Below are 18,512 nucleotides of genomic sequence, written 5' to 3'. Positions count from 1 at the left end.
AGAAACTGACACTAAAAATCAAGCATGACAGTGAACAAGGTCAATTGTTTATTATTTTCAATGAAGAAAAAACTGGTCTCAGGGCAGAATTCCTGTTTTTGTGTTTTAAGGCAACATGGTTGGAAAAAAGGGAGTCAACTGTCTCCTCTGGTCTCAGGGCAGAAGTTGTTTTGTAGGATTTTCCTCTTGGCTGTTTAGTCTCATCTGGTCCCAGGGCAGAGACCATTGTTTCCCACAATTTTGTCTGAGGGAAGGTGAATCCCTCCTGGTCTCAGGGCAGAAGTCATATTTTTCTGTTCTCAGGGCAATGTAGTTGGACAAAAGGGAGTCAACTGTCTCTCCTGGTCTCAGGGCAGAAGTTGTCTGAGGGCAGGTGAATCCCTCCTGGTCTCAGGGCAGAAGTCGTGTTTTTCTGTTTTTAAGGCAATGTAGGTGGACAAAAGGGAGTCAACTGTCTCCTCTGGTCTCAGGGCAGAAGTTGTTTTGTAGGATTTTCCTCATGTCTGTTTAGTCTCATCTGGTCCCAGGGCAGAGACCATTGTTTCCCACAACTTTATCTGAGGGCAGGTGAATCTCTCCTGGTCTCAGGGCAACATAGTTGGACAAAAGGGAGTCAACTGTCGCCTCTGGTCTCAGGGCAGAAGTTGTCTGAGGGCAGGTGAATCTCTCTTGGTCTCAGGGTAGAAGTCGTATTTTTCTGTTTTAAGGCAACGTAGTTGGACAATTCTCATATTATTGGAGTTTTAAGTCTTTTTAAAGCTGCTGTTCATGTTCAACATTGTCACTGTTCACCCACTTCATCCTGCTACATTATGAAATTACATATATTGCACTATATATTGCTTAAAATTGTAAGTGAATGGAATACAAATATATATTAAAGCTAAACATTTAAAAAATATCAAAGTCATGCAAAATAATGATTTTATCCTAACCTTCCAGAGCTTTGATAATAAAGTTGTGGATACACCACTTTTTCATAAGAAATATAACACTTAACACTTGAAAATAGTTCCACATAGTAAGCTAGTTCATATTACATCTTTAATCAGCATCATAAACTACTGATATTTGACAAAATCGGCCTCTAACCAAAAGGAATGTAATAAAAGTCAGATGGTGTAACCGGTTACACCATCTGACATTTCAATTTAAATTCAATTTAACAGGCATTGTGATGGACACCTAATAATAATTTCCTGTCACATGGTCTTCTTGCACAAATTAACAAAATGGCTCCTTGAATGTTGGTTACACCACCTTGACACTTTAGGAAGTTAACTTGACAGACACAATTCCTTAAATTAATTATAATATTCAGAACAATGTTGTGCCATTTATTTTATTTATTATTAAACAACACAAATGTAAGATTATGCCAAACTAGTTGATAGGGTGTTTTATTGAAAATTTCACCTTTTTTGAACAAGTTAAACTATTTGGTACGAAGTTTTATGGTTACACCTCATTGACATTTTTGCCATTATCCCCTGAATATTCTCTGAAAATTGATTAAATCCAGAAATTTTAGATGAGGTCTTCACAAAGATAATGTATGCAAGTAATTTGTACATTTATTTTCAAATTTGAACCTTTTTAAATTCAACTGAACTATAAGAACACAAAAAAAATGCGTCACGTCATTGACCTATTTAAGCATTTCAGTATTTAATCCCTTGAGATGTGTGTCCATAACTACGTAATATGTATTCTAGACACCTCAAGATCCAGAGAGGAGGGTCCTGTTCAGCCATGTCTGAAAATGTTCCCAAGAACTCAACATGGAACAAGGAAGAGGGCATTCAACAGTTCTTGGTATAGGGACAATCCATGGCTGGAGTACTCTGTAAGTCAAGATGCCTGTTACTGTTTCGCCTGCAGGCATTTTTCCCTCTCTAGTACGCCGGAATTGGCCTTCACATCCGAGTCAGGGTTTTCCAACTGGAAAAAAAGCCTTGTTTAAAGATGCCAGGTTTAAACCTCACTCAAAGTCAGAACAACACATGAATGCCATGTATGCCTGGAGTGAATACAAAAGGGGCATTGAGAGTAACAAATCAATACTGGACTTATGAGGGTAGAAAAAAGAAAGTTGAGGAAAATGATGACAATAAAGTCAATTTTTGGCCATTTTGGATCAAATTGCAAAGCAGGACCCCTTTATTGAGAGAAGACTAGATGCATGTGACAATGCCAAGTGTACCAGCCACCAAATTCAGAATGCGATTCTCCAGGGATTAGTGGAAATGGTCCAAAAGCAAATCATAGCAGAAGTAAAGGAAAGTGAAGTGTTTAGTGTGTTAGCTGATGAAACTTACCAGATCCGAAGAATTATGCTGTTCTGAATCTATCCTAAGATAGTTTGCCACTTGGTGGTGCCTATGTTCATGATGAAACTCTGCACTGTGTTCTGTTCATACTTGATGTAAAAAATGATGTAAAATGATCTGGTTTGTAGATATATATATATTTTTTGTTAAATAAACTCTCCAAAGTATTTCACTGACTAATCTCCTGTATGCTTGAGCTTTACTTGCTAAAAATATTTCCACTTGGTGACCCACTCTCAGAGGGTTTTACAGGTTTTTGCTCGCCTGATGACATATCCAAAATAAATCAAGAATAGCTCCACAACTACAAGGTCAATATGCATGGTCTTGGTCTCTATGGATAGGTAAGACTTCAGAGAATATATTCCTAGTGTCAGTAACATTGTCAATGTTACTATGCCTAAGTAAACTGTGCTAAACAAAGGGGGAAAATCTATATTTGACTCCAACTTTAGCAAAGTATATGGGAATTCAATAAAGTACATTGATTCTACAAGGATTTAGTAAAGAAATTACCAGGTGGATTCTTCAACTGAAGGATAACTTCCATTTATGGGTTCAGGAAGTTCTCGTACTTCTTCCGCTAAACAAACTATTAAAAAAACATCTTATATTAGCTGGAAAATACACAAAGCTGAAAACTGAGCTCACATAGGCCTATGTGGTTCTCACAAAATAACTAAAATGCCCATAATTTAAAGAGTTTCACTTTATCAAAACAGTTTAAGGTTTTTTATCGACCTATTGTAGCAGTGTGAAAAGTTTCTGATATTCTGCTGTGAAACTGCACTACAGCCTCCTGTAATGAAACACTGTTACCGTCGCCTGCGAATGACGTCAGACTGTCGCATAGTTGTATAATCAAACAACATGGCCGCGTCCATGAGACTGCTGGTCCGGAGGGTGATCCGTCTTTCTCACAGAAATGTTAACGTTACCGCTGCTGGACTTCCAGGTCGGTCGGGTTGCTGTTGGGCACCGTCGTCCTGTCGGTGTTTCAGCGATGCAGCCGGAGACAAAAGTACACATTTTGGTTTCGAAACGGTGCCCGAGTCAGAGAAGGCGAAGAAAGGTGAGCTACAGCAAACCTACCCGCGGGTGCGTTCTGTTCACCTGAGTGAACAGTGTGAGATAACAAACTTCATTCAAAATAATGCTTTTTAAAACATTGTTGCCTCTCTGTAAATCAACAGACCTTCAGGGACGGGATTTGAGATTGATTTTGGGGTCGTGATAACTTGCTGAATAATTCGGCATACAATTAATCCATAAAGTGTCACTTCTGCTCTGTATAACAGAGGGTTTGTAAGGTGATTGCTTCCGCTTTGTAATGAATATGTAAGTGGGAATTCTGCCTGAATGAGTGGTGTTTAGCGTAGTATATGTATGCCGAATTTTAAATAGGTAGACATTAATTTTTATACTGTTTTAAATATAATTGAACCGGCAGAGGTTTTTTTCATAGGCAAGCAAGAAATTATAATTATCAGTTTTTTAAATGAAGTTTGGAGATATAGGAAATAGGACGTATCTGTACTAGAATTTGCATGCTGCATTTTTTGTGTATTGTCAGGCTGACATTTTCTGGGATTTTAAAATGGTGCATGTCATAAATTAATGGTAAGAATATTAAATAATTCCCTATACTCATACCTCCATAAACCATATCCAAATTAAGTAGTTATTTTCTGTGACATTATACATTTAATGTAATGTTTAATTTAACTTCCCACTATGGATACTAAACGTTTGACAGAGTACAGAGAGGAATGCAGTTTACTGGACAGGTCAAGTTCAAGTTTATTTGCCAATAATTCAAATATGAAAGGATACAGTTACAATGAAGCATTTACACCTAATAAAAAATTACACAGTTCATAAAAGGATCAAGAGAAAAACATAAAATACATAAAGTGTTTTGGTTGCATTAAAGCGCAAGTGTAACAGAGTATCTGAGTACACCCAAATAAAACTATAAATAAAAATACACTGTAAACAGCTTCCAGTGAGACAGATGCCCTCTCTTTCTCTTTGCTTTTTCAGTGTATAAAGTCTTTGAGAATGTGGCTCAGAAGTATGACGTCATGAACGATGCCATGAGTCTGGGGATTCATCGAGTGTGGAAGGACATGTTGCTTCATGTCATGCACCCACAGCCCGGGGTGCGACTCCTGGATGTGGCGGGTGGAACAGGTACAGCAGTTTTTGTGCGCCCCTGCAAAACAATCTGCGACCCCACCTGGTGTCACACGTCACTTTACGTTCTTGGTGACCGTCTCTTGCAGGTGACATTGCCTTCCGTTTCCTGGAGTACGTTCGCTGTCAACAAGAGCGGCAGAAGCGGCGGGCGGTGCGATCCATGCAGACGCCATCGTGGCAGGACATTTCCAACAACTACTCCACAGAGGACGAGGACGGGCCTCAGGAATCCACAGCTGTGGTCTGTGACATCAACAAGGAGATGCTGAAAGTGGGAAAGCAGAAAGCGGACAGCATGGGCATCAGTGCTGGTATGTTTTTGACTTAAAAAGTGCTTCAAGAGCCCAAAAAGACAACTGATCCCCTCAGCTGGGAGGTTTTAGTGAGCATGTTTACATGTACACAGATGAGGTTTTAGGGGATATCCCCGTTCATGCTGCTTTGCATGTAAAGACCCAATGATTACAGGAGCCAGAATAACCTTCATCCTTGCTTTGAGAAAGCCAGATGTTTTGGTTGAGTTGCTCTCAAAGAAAGTGGGGAAACTGTAGTGTGTAAACATCTTATTCAGGTTTCTGATCACTGTCCACAGGGTTGTGAATCAAACTTCAACCTTTTGTGACAACCGACTGAAATAACACAACGTATCAAAAAGTGTCCAGGGTTGATAGCTGGCAACCATTGCTTGGTCTTCTTACCTGCGCCAAGGAGGTTATGTTTTCAGCCGTATCCGTTAGTTGGTTGACGTGTCGGCAGGATTACACAAAAACTAATGAACAGATTTCTTTTGATAGAGGATAGGTCTCATCCCAGAGTAGACCCCATTAACTTTTGGTGCGGATCTGGATAAAAGGAAAGATCTAGGAATTATTTCCCACTTTTTTTAGGGTTATGAAATAGGGAGTTTTTCCACGTTTACGTACATTTCTCAAGGAATAATGCATCGGTCTTAATGTAAGAAGGTGTATTTAAGTTGCCTGTATCAGTGAGTTGATGAGGATCCAAATAAAAATCCAGATTTAGGGGATATAAATATGTTAATTTCATCAGATAATTTCATCATCCTAGATATCAGGTCACTGCATGTTAAATGTAAGCATTTCTATCAAATATGATCAAAGACATAATGAGGCTCATCACATGGAAACTCTGCCGCTGTGACTTGACTGGATGTCAACAGTCTTGGGTAATTTCTATACATGAATATAAATTTGTGCAGACATTCACTTCCAGACATTCAAATTGCGCAGCTGGGTACAGCACACAGAAAATGTAGATGGAGACCAATTTCTCTAATTAGATGTGTACAACCATGCATAGACAGAGCTGGAATTAATCACTTGCTGCACTTGCATCATGATTTGTTTCTGACTCTGAGCCTCTGTGTGTCAATGTGTGTTTCAGGTCTGTCGTGGGTTGTGGGGGATGCAGAGGAGCTGCCCTTTGATGATGACCAGTTTGATATTTATACCATCGCCTTTGGCATTCGAAACGTCACCCATATAGATCAGGTAACAGCTACTGCACAGATGTTCTGATAAAGACTGTTGCTACGACAGCTCTGCACTAAGTGGTCTCAGCCTGTTAGTGGAACGTAGCAGTGAAGCATTCATTCAACTCCTTTTTCCTTTTTTTTTTACTCTGTTTAATAAAATGTGAATGTGACAGTCTGTAAAATAATTGGTAATAAATCTAATATGCAGTTTTTTTTAATTCACATGCTTTAAAACATTTTTTTTAATAAGTCATCTTAGGTTACATTTTATGCGACAAGTTACATTTCATTCTCCTGCAATAGCATTAAGAGGAGTCACTAGTGTTGTCAAGATTGAATGGAATGGATTTTTAAACTTCGATACAATACTTGATATAAATATCCGATACCCATGTTTGATACCAAGGGTAAAAACTGACACAACATTGAAGGAACACATTTACCTCTGGTGGAGGTGGGGCTCACACATTTGTTAAGTCCAAAGTGAAATCTGTCTAAAATCCAATGATACCCAATTTAAAATGACATTAATCATGGAAAATTTGCAAGTCATCACTTTAGAGAAGCTTTGACCAACAAATATATTTCTTTTTTTGCATAGATCATTAGAATTGTTATTTATTTATGTATTTTTTTATTTATGAATTTTCATTTATTTAGCCTTTATTTAGCCAGTTAAGTACCATTGAGATACACAATTTCTTCTTCCAGGCAGTCCTGGTCCTGGTAACAGCAGCAAAACATGTTCACATGTTACGACACATACAATTGATTAACACAAGGGAAATAGTTCAAGAAGAGAGACATACCGGCCATACCAGCGATAACGATAACACATTCCACCTCCAGTCAAGCATTAAGATAAACAGCAACACGTTTACTTCAGGCTTCTTAATTAAAAGGTGTACGAAGAAGTGAGTGCTTCTATTGTTAACTTGTTTTCTGTTGTTAGACCAATAGTGCAAATCCTTTTTTACATTTTTTTCAGGCACTGCAGGAGGCTCAGCGGGTCCTGAAACCTGGTGGCAGGTTCATGTGCTTAGAGTTCAGCAAAGTGACAAATCCTGTGTTGGCAAGGTGAGAAGGAGGAGGAGTGAGAACTCCTGGTGGATGACTCGGTGTGAATATAATTCAGCATTGTAAGTCTCAGCAGTGATTTTTTTTGTAACTTTGTGATATGTGGTTCATGTTGCATTTTTTTTAACATGTTACCTATTGAAAAGCAGTTATTTAAATTTTCATAAAAGGAGATGATTCTGCTTAATTGAGACATTTCAATAAGTACTCTCCATTACTTCATAATCTGCACATTTGTGAAACTCAACATCCTTTTGCGTTGTTCAGTTTGGACAAACACTGCCCTCTTCTGGCTGCGTAGTACTATAGAGCATGGGGGGGCCAACCTTGTGTTGTGGAGTGCCATTCTCCAGCCGGAGAATCCACCTTCTGATTAGCACTTTGTCAAGTTCAATATAATATATATAATAATTCAATGGATAATTACAGATATGCTATATGTAAAGGGCCAGTCAGTCATTTCTAACTCTTTAAGCTGTAGATGTTTTTACATACTCAATTGAAGAGTTTAGTTTGATTAAAAATAACCTTTTGTTTTTATGTTAACAAATCTTTCTTCTGTAAGAACAAATTCCACACTACTGTTTAAATCTATATATGAAAGATGTTGGATAAATTAGTGATTGGCAGCAGTTTCCTGCTGTAAGAAAGCAAAGTCAGTCTCCCCTGCTAACCTGTATCCTGTTCTATTTTCCAGGCTTTATGACACATACAGTTTCCAGATGATCCCAGTTTTAGGAGAGGTCATAGCTGGAGACTGGAAGTCGTACCAGTATCTGGTAGAAAGCATCCGCAAGTTCCCAGATCAGGTGAGAAATTTGATTGTTTTATTTCTGTCTCCCCATTTTTATCATTGTTACTCTCAATTCAGACATGATTCACTTCAAGTCAGGCCTGATTTAAAACTTTCGTCTTTTGATTGTTCAGATCTTATTCTACAATTTTCCACCATGTTGCTTCCATCATTTAGTTTGATGTTTCTTGCTTGTCATATTGTTCCTGTGTTGAGATGTTTTCATGAGGCATGTGGAATTGCTAGTTGGACTTCATTTAACAACCGATTCAATTATTCTGTTGACTGTTTTTTCATATAAATGCTTTAACGTTTAGTCTTTACATGCCAGAAAAGTCCACCTCGTCCTCGGAGTCAAAGGGGTCTTCAAGTGTCATTTTTTTTCCTTCTTTCTTTATCTTTTTTTTCTTAGGGACAGTGCATATTAATGAACATTACTGTAAATATGCCACAATTAGCCAAGAGGCTAGTTGTCATCTGAAGTCTCTGGCCAGGTGTAAAGTTGGCAACCTAAAATCAAGAAACAAGTCATGACTGAACAGCAAATATTACATTTATTAAAATTTTTAAATTAATGATCAATTTGTTAATTGTTTTTTGAAACAGTCTGTAGGAACAGAAAACAGGACGTGGGCCTTATCTGTATGTGATAAATGATGTTCGATTAATCAATAATTAACGTTTTGTATATTTTCCACTTTGTATTCCTTAACTAAGTTCACATTTCTTCACGCTTGTTTCATCGGTTTTAATTTTTTGATGCCAAACACCAACCTGACTATGTGCAGTAATGTCAATTTGCTCTTTCTCTTCTGCAGGAAGAGTTTAAAGGAATGATTGAGGACGCAGGTTTCTACTGTGTGCGGTACTACAACCTCACTGGCGGAGTTGTGGCTCTTCACTCTGGTTTCAAGCTGTGAGATGCACTCCTAACACCTCATGTAAAACAACAGACTGTCTGTGCGTTTCAGGCTTTTTCTGCCCGTATGACAAACTGTCTGCAGAGTTCTCGGACATTAATTTCAGAACATGAAGCCCCAGAGCTGCTCTCTGCAGATGTTTATGCACAGCGGCAGAAAATCAAGTCGGATGATATATTTATTGACAGTTTTTTCCCTGTTCATTAAACTGTACTGAAAACTGTACTTTATACCAATTTTAGTGTAAAGAATGCCACATTGAAAACAAATGTCGCTGTGTCTGTGTTATCAATGTTAAGAAAACTGGCAAGTGAGTTAAAACATTTGAATACAGTCTGTTTTGATTATTTTTTGTAACACCTATGTTTTGGCAATGAATAATAAAACTTGCAAAAGTTGATCTCTGTATTTGATTGGATTACTCCCAAGCTACAGGAGAAGGGAACTGTTACTGCTAATGATCATGCAATAACTACAGCTACTCACCTTCAGGAAGCAAAAAGTAAAAATCTCCAAGTGAAATGCAAATAATGGAAAGGAGGACACCACAACATGAGTTACTTGAATAAAACTGTATATTTTACAGATCTTTGTACACTTTAATTACAAAACTGTATGGTACTAAAGTTTTAAAATCAGTTTTTTGGTCAGAGAAGATTTAATCGTCTTGTGTGCAATTACCATGTATATACAAAGTCTCATGTTAGTGATTTTTCTCAAAATAAAAAGCAACCAAATAACTCAAACGTTCATACACTCTGAACATAAGACATGGCTTAAAGATAAATATATTAGTAAATAAATATTCAGAGAACATATTTCCATTTATGAAATGTGTTTGCTATACAGGTACAGAAATATACACAGATTGATTTCTAGCCTTTTTTAAACATTTGTAATGGTAATGACAGAAAATAATTATATTCTTAAAAAATTAAAAAATATTAATTTTTGTACACTTTAATCTTCTTAAGTGCTAGAAACAATAACAAAAAAATTAAATAGTGACTCAAGTACCCCAAAATGTTATATTTGCAGTAGGTACATATCTCTATGCAAAAGGCAAGATTAGATTCTCACTTGATTACAGCACTGGGTTAACTTATAAATAGGGTTATTTCAGAAAGTTTTCCTCTGTGTAGAGAATGTGTATATTTCATAGAAACAGTATAAAAACAGTCTGCAGGACAAACAGAAAGGCATGAATGACAAGCATTGATATCGCGAATATGTATTATGCATGGCACGATATGATTCAAACGGATACACTGTGGTATGTATAACTGCATTGTTTAAAAAAAAAAAAGAAGTCACAGTACAATAAGGAACCCTTATGAAATATGAGTCTTTTTCCAGCTACTTTCCTTTGGCCTTTTAATACACGCTAGAACCTTTTTATAGCTATTTATTAGAGCATGCCTCATTGAGGAAATTGGGTGACAGCAAAACACACTTTTAAGGGCTTCCAAACAAGAGGTAGAGTGCTACACCCTACTTTTGAAGAAATCTACTGACCCCAAGACGCCGTCACTTTAGCCTGGAGTTCGACTAAAAGTGGTGCAGTGTCTTTTAGATATTGCTACAAATAGCTTACCAGCATAAGGCTTTCATGTTGCTCTGGCACATCTCATACAGGTAGGCCACTAATGGACAGAAATGCAATGCATAAAACAAATTCTGTATTAAATTGAATAGAGACCAGTGTCAGCCTTGCATTCACATTTCTATGCATTTTTTTCTGTAATATATAGATAGCTTCTTCTCCTCAGAGAAATGTGTGGGTCACAGACACTTTAAAAAGACCCATTTCCCTGCTCTTGAAAAAAGTAAAAAAAAAACAAAAACAAAAAACAAACAAACAATCATGTCTTTCTGTTTTGGTATAGCTATGTCCATACAACCTATTTGAGTTGGTGGTTGAAGCTTTATAGGCAGTCAGTGTTCATGTGCGCACATACATGTAGATGCAGATGTTTATGAATTAAGAGTGTACTTTGTTTGTGAAGAAAAATCTCAGATTTCCTAGATCTTGCACAAAAGATGGAGTCTAGCCACTTTGTTCTTCACAAAATCTGAAAAGATCTCACAAGAAATTGGCCCAGATTACTTGGCGCTGAAGGGGCCTAACCCAGACAGTCGGATGCCAACACCAACCCACCTCTAGCTTCAGTTTATAACCTCCATCCATATTTGTAGTATCACTTTTTGTCTCAGCGCTATGGAGCCGAGATGTTTGTGGCCACAGGAATGAACTTGATACTCTGTATATCTAGAGATGACGGGCCATTTCAGTAGAAATCCACACAATCTAAGATGATAACATTCAGCGCTCAGAGAGCAAGGTTAGAACAAGGCAGCTGAGGGTTTCACTGACTGACTGATACGGTACCAAATACATACTTTTAACTGAATCCCTTCTTTCTGGGCTCAAGTTCGTAAACCCAGACCTCCCTCATTTGTTGAAGTACTGCTTCCCAGTGCAGTGGGGCTTGCAGAGAGCTGAGGGTGGAACAAAGCCCTGGTCTCTTCCTCCTGAGGGTATGGCTGACCTCTAAACTGTCCTGAGGTGAAGTACCCCTCTCTGGGCTCATGTCGCTCCCCTGTCCGCACCTCTGCCTCCACTGTCACACTAATGGGCAATAAACTGCTCTGGGTCTCTGCCCCTGTGCCCAATTCACAATCTGTGTCCTCAGGAATTATGGGTATTCTCTGATTGAGTTCGCAGCAGCCCTGTCCAGAGCAGGCCTCTGAGTCTGCATGCGCGTACTGCACATTAACAGCGTAGTCCTCGGTGTAACGCCCTGCTGTGGCCCTATGGACCTTCATCTCTTTGTAGAAGCAGCAGGGCAGCCCTTCGTAGCTCACCTGTTCTGAAGAAGGGCACATGTGCTCAGGGGCAAAGTAGTTCTTGGAGGACTGAAAGTCCATCCCCCTGTGGTAGCGTCCTGCGGCCAAAGGCCCAGATTGGTCCAAGTCCTGCCCTTTGCACTCCACATTGGGAGGAAGCACCTCAAAGCAGCAGCTACAGGCTGCTGCTCCAAGCTCCCCCGACTCTTCCTGTGCCCCTTTCCCCCTGTCTGCTCCGGGAGCTTCTGGAGCCCCGGCTGAGGTAGTGCTAGTGTTGCTGTTCTCCCTGGGTTCCAGTGATGAGCGACTGCTGTAGTTGGGCTCCAAACTGCAGTTGGAGAGGTGGTCCCCCGAATTATATCCCGAAGCTCCAGGAGGGAGCTGGAGGCAGTCATGTCCCAAGGGAGCAGAGGATGATGAATCCTCAGCAGGAACTGTGGTGCAAGACGCAGCCCCTGCTTCCCCTGTGGATCCCCTACACGGACTCTTACTCCGGTAGACGTAAGGATCATAGTCACTGCTCAGAGAGCTGCGGAAGGTGGAGCAGCTACCGTACACACCCTGGTTGCTGACCTCAGTACAGTCCAACATGGAGTCGCTGGAGGAACAGTGGCACTGGCCTGAGCTACTGCTGCTACTGTCACTGCCAGGGCAGTCAGCAAGGTAACCACTACACACTGAGCGGTGGCCGTGGTAACAGCTCAGGCCAGAAGTGCTGCCAGTATCACCTATCCTTGAAGATGATGCAGGTGCCATGTGTACCACTGTGGGGTATAGAAGCCCCTGCTGAAAGGCCCTGCTGTGGTGGCCCTTGTGGGCCCCTCCTCCACCAAGCTGCCCTGCCATTGCAGGCCCTTGGCCACCCTCAGGCTGTTGAGGGAAAGTCAACCCCTGAAAATAGTAGTGCTGGTACATAGTCTCGTACTGCGAAAAGCAGGCTGCTCGGGAAAAGTTGCGACCATGAAACTTGGGTCGTTTAAAAGCAGCATGATGCGGCTGTGCTGGGTAGGCGGGGGGTCCGCGGTGATCTAGTCCACAGTGGTGAGGGTTGAGGGAATGGTCCAAGTGGAGGGTGGGGTGGTAGCTCCGGAGAAAGGCAGACGTTGACTGGGGTGGGTAAAGACCTTGAGGATCTGGGTGCTGGTCCACAGTGAGCACTGTGATGGGGTTTCCGTGGGGGTCCATGCTGGTTCTGGTTGGGTAGGCTGTCACCTGGCCAGCCCGGTGCACCCTGCCGGGATAATGAACTGGCAACACAACCCGCTGCCGGCCGTGGACTGGGTTGCCAGGATCCATGCACGAGGGTCCTGGATTTCCCTTTTTTTGCTCTATGAAAAAAAAAAACGTTTAGGGTCTCACAGATGAAAAGTAACTTTGAGTGTTTTATAATCTAACTTCTTTCTTTCAGGAGTTTGTATTTCATTTATCTAAACATCAAAGCAAAACAGTCAGAGATTGTGCACCAACTCACCGATGATGTTGTGTCTACAGTGGGGACAGGTGTGATGCTGGAGCAGCCAGGGGTCGACACATTTCTTATGAAATCTGTGAGCACAGGGGATAACCCGCAGCTCCTGTAGAGAGAAAAATACAACAAGATTCATAACAAGTCAGATTTTACCCGTGCTGTGAGCTACAGAGTGCAAACCTGAAACAGAAAAGATACAACTATCAAACTATTGTGCTTTGTTTTCTATATACATTGATCATCATTAGAATGTTTAAATGTCAAATACTGAAGTATTTTTAAATATTAATATTGATAATTTGTGTGCTAAAAAACTTTAATTAGAAAAGGTCCACAACATCTCCATACAGCAGATGGACAAAAACATATAATTTTCTCTTATTAAATTAACATTGCAAATAATTGTTTTCAACAGAGATGCTTCTTGAACAACTTGTGCTTTGAGATGCTTCCTGGCAGAATCAGATATCCTTAAATTCACAAATGCAAGCACATCTATACATTTAACATGAAGCTAATAAGTAGAGTCTGTTCATTTCTTTGAAACACCAAACCCAGTACAGTAATCCCGAAGTATTTTTGTTAAATGGTTCGGTTATTTTTTTAGGGCTTGCACCATCAATTCAGGCACTAACTACTGTAAATCACAATTACAGTGGTACAGTGGGTACACTGATTTGCAAATCAGTGGAATGGGTAAACTTAAAAAGGTCCAATGTCATTTATACAAGTACGTTTTCAAGGCAATAAAAGAAATCTCCCAAAGCTACAAATTTCCAGATTAAATTAGCTACATGACAAACTGAAACAGGGGGGGGATGTTTGTTGAGGAGAATCTGAATGTCCAGAGGGTGGCAGCAGAGATGGACAGAAATGTCATTTGGTTGAGGTGGTTGAGTCTCATCAAGTTTTTAATACCGAGGAGCCAACTCCAAGTCATGCAACAAACAAAACTCTTAACGAGACGCCACAGCACAAATACAACTCTGATGCTCAATGTCACCACTTTCTGGAACAAAACAAACAAGAGGCTCACACTCGAGGATTGATATGAAAAGAATGCAGCACTTTGTATTCAGACGGAGGACTGGCATGAAGGAATTCCAAGACACAAAAGCAGGAGGGACTGTGAATATGAATTATTATATTATTCTTGCAGCGAGAGGTCTTTCACTGCCGTAAATACTTTTAACTCGATGGCTTAATGTGACTCATCTTTGGGCTCTTTTCCACCCAAGCTTTTGTTGCTCGGTTCACTGCTCAAAAACTGCTTTGATGCCATTCAGCCTTTTATATCGCCACTTCCTCTGTGCAATCCTGGCGCCATGCTTTGTTGTGTTTTCTTCTCCTCCTTACAGAAGAGACACATAACCACAAAAAACACACACACATACACCAGCTATGTCCCTGTGGGCATTGGGGTTTGTTCCTCCAGCGTCCGTGCTGAGGATGAGCAATGCTGTTACAGTAAACCCTCAAAGTGCCAAGATTAGGATACATATTATGACAATGACTCCTTTAAGGATTAAAGAAGGCCACACTGGGAAAACAGGAAGCATAATCACAATCCAGTGCACTCTGGGTACCGTTATCTCTCCAGGTGCTCTGAAAGACCGAACTAAACATCTAAAAGGCGCCGGAAAGAACGTCACCGAAAGATCGCAGGACTGCGGTCCCCGAGCACATCAGGGGAACTTCCATTCTATTGTCCACATGACTGCATTATGTTTCATGTCTACAGCATATGTAATGAAAAGAAAACAAGCACAGTGGGTAGATGACCACACAAACACTGCCAGAGCTAAGAGGTTCAGCTCCCACATGGTCTAATTTTGCACGCACGGCACTATAAAGCACTTTGGATTAAAAGCATTCTGTGCTAAATTGTCGGTTTTCTGTCTGAAAGTGCTCCCCTGGTTGTGCATTTTTGTCATGACTTTTTGATTTATTATGTTTTTATAATGATCGTTTTTGATAAATGTTCATAAAATGTAGAGATTTGAAACTAATAGTGATTGGATTTTACGTCCCCACACATCAAAATTTGTGCTTCCTGCAGCAAGAGGACACCGTTCACACATCACAATACCAAGTTGATGTAATGTTATAAAAGTGACGGGAAAAGAGCTGGTTTCAAAATAAAAGTAAATATTGATGCAGTACATATGAACAGAAAAAAGACCAAACAAGAAATGTCGAGAGCAAATCAATAATGCAAAGCAGATGACTTTAAATCAAACGTTCTTTTCTCACCTCCCCATCGATGTACTTCTCCAGACAGATGGCGCAGTCGGAGGTGGAGCTGCTGCTCAGTGAATCAGAGGCTCCACAGCTGCTCTCGCGCTGGCCCTTTCCTTTGGCCTTGAACTTTCTCGTCTCCATCTTTTCCAAGGCTTGAATGGCCATCCTGTTCATGGAGCTCTGTGTTGGGGAGGGAGGTGGGAACAGGTCAGCAAGAGCTGCATGTTTAAGGCACCACTTCAGAATGGGATCCAAATTCAGATCGTCAAATGAGAAAACAACTCAGTGATCATGTTTTCCAGCAAACATCCGGTTAAATGTCTAACATCAGCAGAGAGGAGCACGGTTCAAAGTTAACACTCGCCAACACTGACGTACGATGTGACAGGGTTGATTGTTGTCATGACGTGAGATTTCCCCCTTGACACAGTACATGATTTTGCAATGTTTGACTGAAGCATTAGCAACTCTCTCTGGCTCCGACGCTCTGCTCTCTTTTCATCTCTAATTTTCTTCGTGTTGCCTTAAAAATGTTACTCATTAAAATATGGTGACTGATGAGTCATCACATCCAGAACCGCTTCTTCAAATTAAACTTAATGCTTCACACGTGTAGCAGACGTTTTGATTACTACACGTTATTAATGTTCAGGATTAGTTAAACTAGGGTCCCCGAAGGGTGTTTCTTCCCTTAGGTTTCCTCACAACTAGATAATTGTAGACTTTTTAAGGACGTCCTGGTCAGAAAAAGGGCAACTTTGGCTTGGAAGTCAATCTCATCACAGGGCTGACAAACATGAAACATGAGGACTTAAAAATCTGCACTTTTAGTTTGTAATTAGTCTTGTGAGGGCAAACCCTTCACTGCACCCAGAAGTATTCTCAAATTATTTCTACTCTTTACAGTTAAATTGGATAGAAAACGTCAACACTGTATAAACAATATTTACTCCACAAGAAGCTCATTAATTTTTCACATTTCGGGAAGGAAAAGTTGCTACATGTGACAAAGCTGCCCCCGGTGCGAGCTGTTAATTAACCACCAAAGGAAGTCACGACCAAATCAACCGCTGCTGTGACACACACATACACACCCATCACACACCCACACACACGCGTGTTGGCAGGATTACACCTGTCTTAACGGGTGCCGCTACAGGTTTTCTGCACTGTTGTGACATTTCCGTGCAGCCACCCTCTCGTCGGTGTTAATTAAATGCTTATCCTGATTCATGCGCCTGACGTCAGCCTCCTCCGAGAGCCGTTTGTCAACACACGAGAGGAATCAATCAAAAGCAGAGCTACTGCCGCCTGAGTCCTGCAACACACTGTGTGTTTGGGTGTGTTTTGTGCGACTCAAACTGCGAATACACAAGTTTCTATGTACAAGTTGTTGGGGTCAGTCACACTTCTGTTCTAGTGGGGAGGAGTGTGTTTTCAGGACACTGACCTGGCTTCTCCTCTGCTTGAGTTTGATCTTGATGAGCAGAATTAGGCAAACCAGCGACACGACCACGAAGAAAGCCAGGAAGATGCCCATGTCGAAATACTCCGTGGGCTGCTATGGAAAAGGAGAGCAACAGAAACAACAAATTTGTCAAATAATCGTCACATGCAGCAGCTTACTGTACAGGGGTTACTAAAAGAGTTACGTGGCCTGAAAACAGTCATTTCCAGTCGCCCACACTTGAGGATATTTGATTAGAGCTTCGTTAGCCGCTCAGCAAAGCAGAGCACTTAACGATGTGACTCATTCGGCGAGGAAAATGGGACCTTTGCACATAATTCAGTGTTTTTTTCCACCATAATACAAATCAATTCATCTCCGTCAGTTATTTACTCAGGTGAGCTAAGCGCTACGGTACATCTCTTGCACACATTAGACCATTCTGAAACGATGGCCTGATTAAAAGTCTCATTCTCAGGTCATCAGATACGGATGCTTTGGGTTGGGTTTTGGGCTGTTGTTCAGACGAAACAAGTCGGGGGTAAACGGGGTTGGTTGTCACATTCATTAGATCTCGCTCCCTAGAAGGCGCTGTTAAAAAATGTTGATACTGACATTTACAGACATGGGGTCAGAGGTCATCTGCAGACTCATGTCAGGAGTAATGCTGCGTTCTAGTCAAAGTCGGAGGAGGGAATTTCCAATTTCTGACCTCCAAGCGTGGCGCCAAAAGACGACAAAAAACTTGGCTGATGGCGAGAAAATGAAACGACACATGAGGTGACGGATGCCGTTATACTTTTTTTTTTCACTGCACTTATACCCGGAAACATATCTAAATATTTGCCCTCACATGGGTGCTGCCATTGTTGTATGACGTCAGACAACTGCTCCCTAATTAAGTCGGGGTAAATGGCTTTTCCTCAAGGTAACAAATTCCAACTACGGGTGGTGCTCCATCATACCGTTACTGGTAGGAGGTCGGTAATTTTTCTGAGTTACGAGTTGTCTTGAACGCAGCATAAGACACTGAGGTAAGAGGACTTTTAGTGTTCTAATGTCAAAATGTAGGCTGAATAAATCCATCTCTTCTGTGTGTTTTTTCTATTATTACCATAAAAAGTATGAAGGGAGAGCTTGAGTTAAGATTTTTTCTTAGCCAGGCAACAACACTCGGATGTTAGTTTAGCTTTTTGACGTTTCACACACTAATCACTGAGGTATTCGGCAGATTTGCTGATAATGAGAATAATCATAAGTTGCAGCCCCACTGCAGAGCTCAAGACAAGATAAAGACCAGATTTGACATTGTTGCTTTTTTACCGACAAGTAGAACGTGACAGGCTTTGTTGATACGTTCAGTCCACAAACAGCTGCTTAAACTCAGTGAGAATGAACAGATTGTTTTATTCTTCATCAGAAAAATGCCTCTAATAGGACAGTCCTTTCTCTCGGGCTTTCATTATGTCAAGTCATTTGACCTCAAAGTGTGCTGGTCTCTTATCAAATATTCCAAGCAAACAAACAGCTCTTTGAATGGCTGATATTAATCTCCCAGAGTGCTGCGAAAAAGTCCTCGGCCTCGGGGCAGCGGAGATCAGAGAAGAAAGGGAAAGGGTCAGATTTCACAGATGGAATTTTCGTTTGTCTTCACATCTAAAAAAAAAAACCAAAAATGTCTCTGCGCTGTTTGGT

The 18,512-nt window shown here is 40.7% G+C and overlaps 2 protein-coding genes across 3 annotated transcripts in view; one reads left to right on the top strand and one right to left on the bottom strand.

The window, feature by feature from the left end:
• The first annotated feature begins 3,171 nt into the window (after positions 1–3,171).
• coq5 (coenzyme Q5, methyltransferase) lies at positions 3,172–9,214 on the top strand. Its single transcript, XM_084358798.1, has 7 exons — positions 3,172–3,402; positions 4,374–4,523; positions 4,616–4,840; positions 5,934–6,040; positions 7,013–7,101; positions 7,799–7,910; positions 8,713–9,214. Exons 1-7 carry the CDS (start codon positions 3,201–3,203, stop codon positions 8,812–8,814), a joined length of 987 nt encoding a protein of 328 aa, XP_084214924.1. The 5' UTR covers positions 3,172–3,200; the 3' UTR covers positions 8,815–9,214.
• A 157-nt stretch (positions 9,215–9,371) lies between these two features.
• znrf3 (zinc and ring finger 3) overlaps positions 9,372–18,512 on the bottom strand; it is a 70,635-nt gene continuing 61,494 nt past the window's right edge. Inside the window, exons 5-8 of one of the 2 annotated variants that reach the window (XM_084358788.1) lie at positions 16,821–16,931; positions 15,383–15,550; positions 13,133–13,235; positions 9,372–12,989 (exon numbers count right to left, since the gene is read on the bottom strand). In XM_084358788.1, the coding sequence (XP_084214914.1) occupies positions 11,242–12,989; positions 13,133–13,235; positions 15,383–15,550; positions 16,821–16,931 (2,130 nt within the window). In that variant the 3' untranslated portion in view covers positions 9,372–11,241. The remainder of the gene's footprint in view (positions 12,990–13,132; positions 13,236–15,382; positions 15,551–16,820; positions 16,932–18,512) is intronic. The other variant, XM_084358789.1, reaches the window with a different exon arrangement.

Source organism: Pagrus pagrus (assembly GCF_965226575.1).
Source record: "Pagrus pagrus genome assembly, chromosome: 8".
Taxonomy (NCBI): Eukaryota; Metazoa; Chordata; class Actinopteri; order Spariformes; family Sparidae; genus Pagrus; species Pagrus pagrus.
Note: the sequence above shows the minus strand (reverse complement) of the source record. Positions and strands in the feature narration are given on the sequence as shown.

Excerpts from the sequence above, each read along its gene's own strand:
- coq5 (XM_084358798.1), top strand. The coding sequence starts at position 3,201 with ATGGCCGCGTCCATGAGACTGCTGGTCCGGAGGGTGATCCGTCTTTCT. Across the intron at positions 4,524-4,615 it reads GGATGTGGCGGGTGGAACAG|GTGACATTGCCTTCCGTTTC; the intron begins GTACAGCAGTTT and ends CGTCTCTTGCAG. Across the intron at positions 7,102-7,798 it reads ACAAATCCTGTGTTGGCAAG|GCTTTATGACACATACAGTT; the intron begins GTGAGAAGGAGG and ends TCTATTTTCCAG.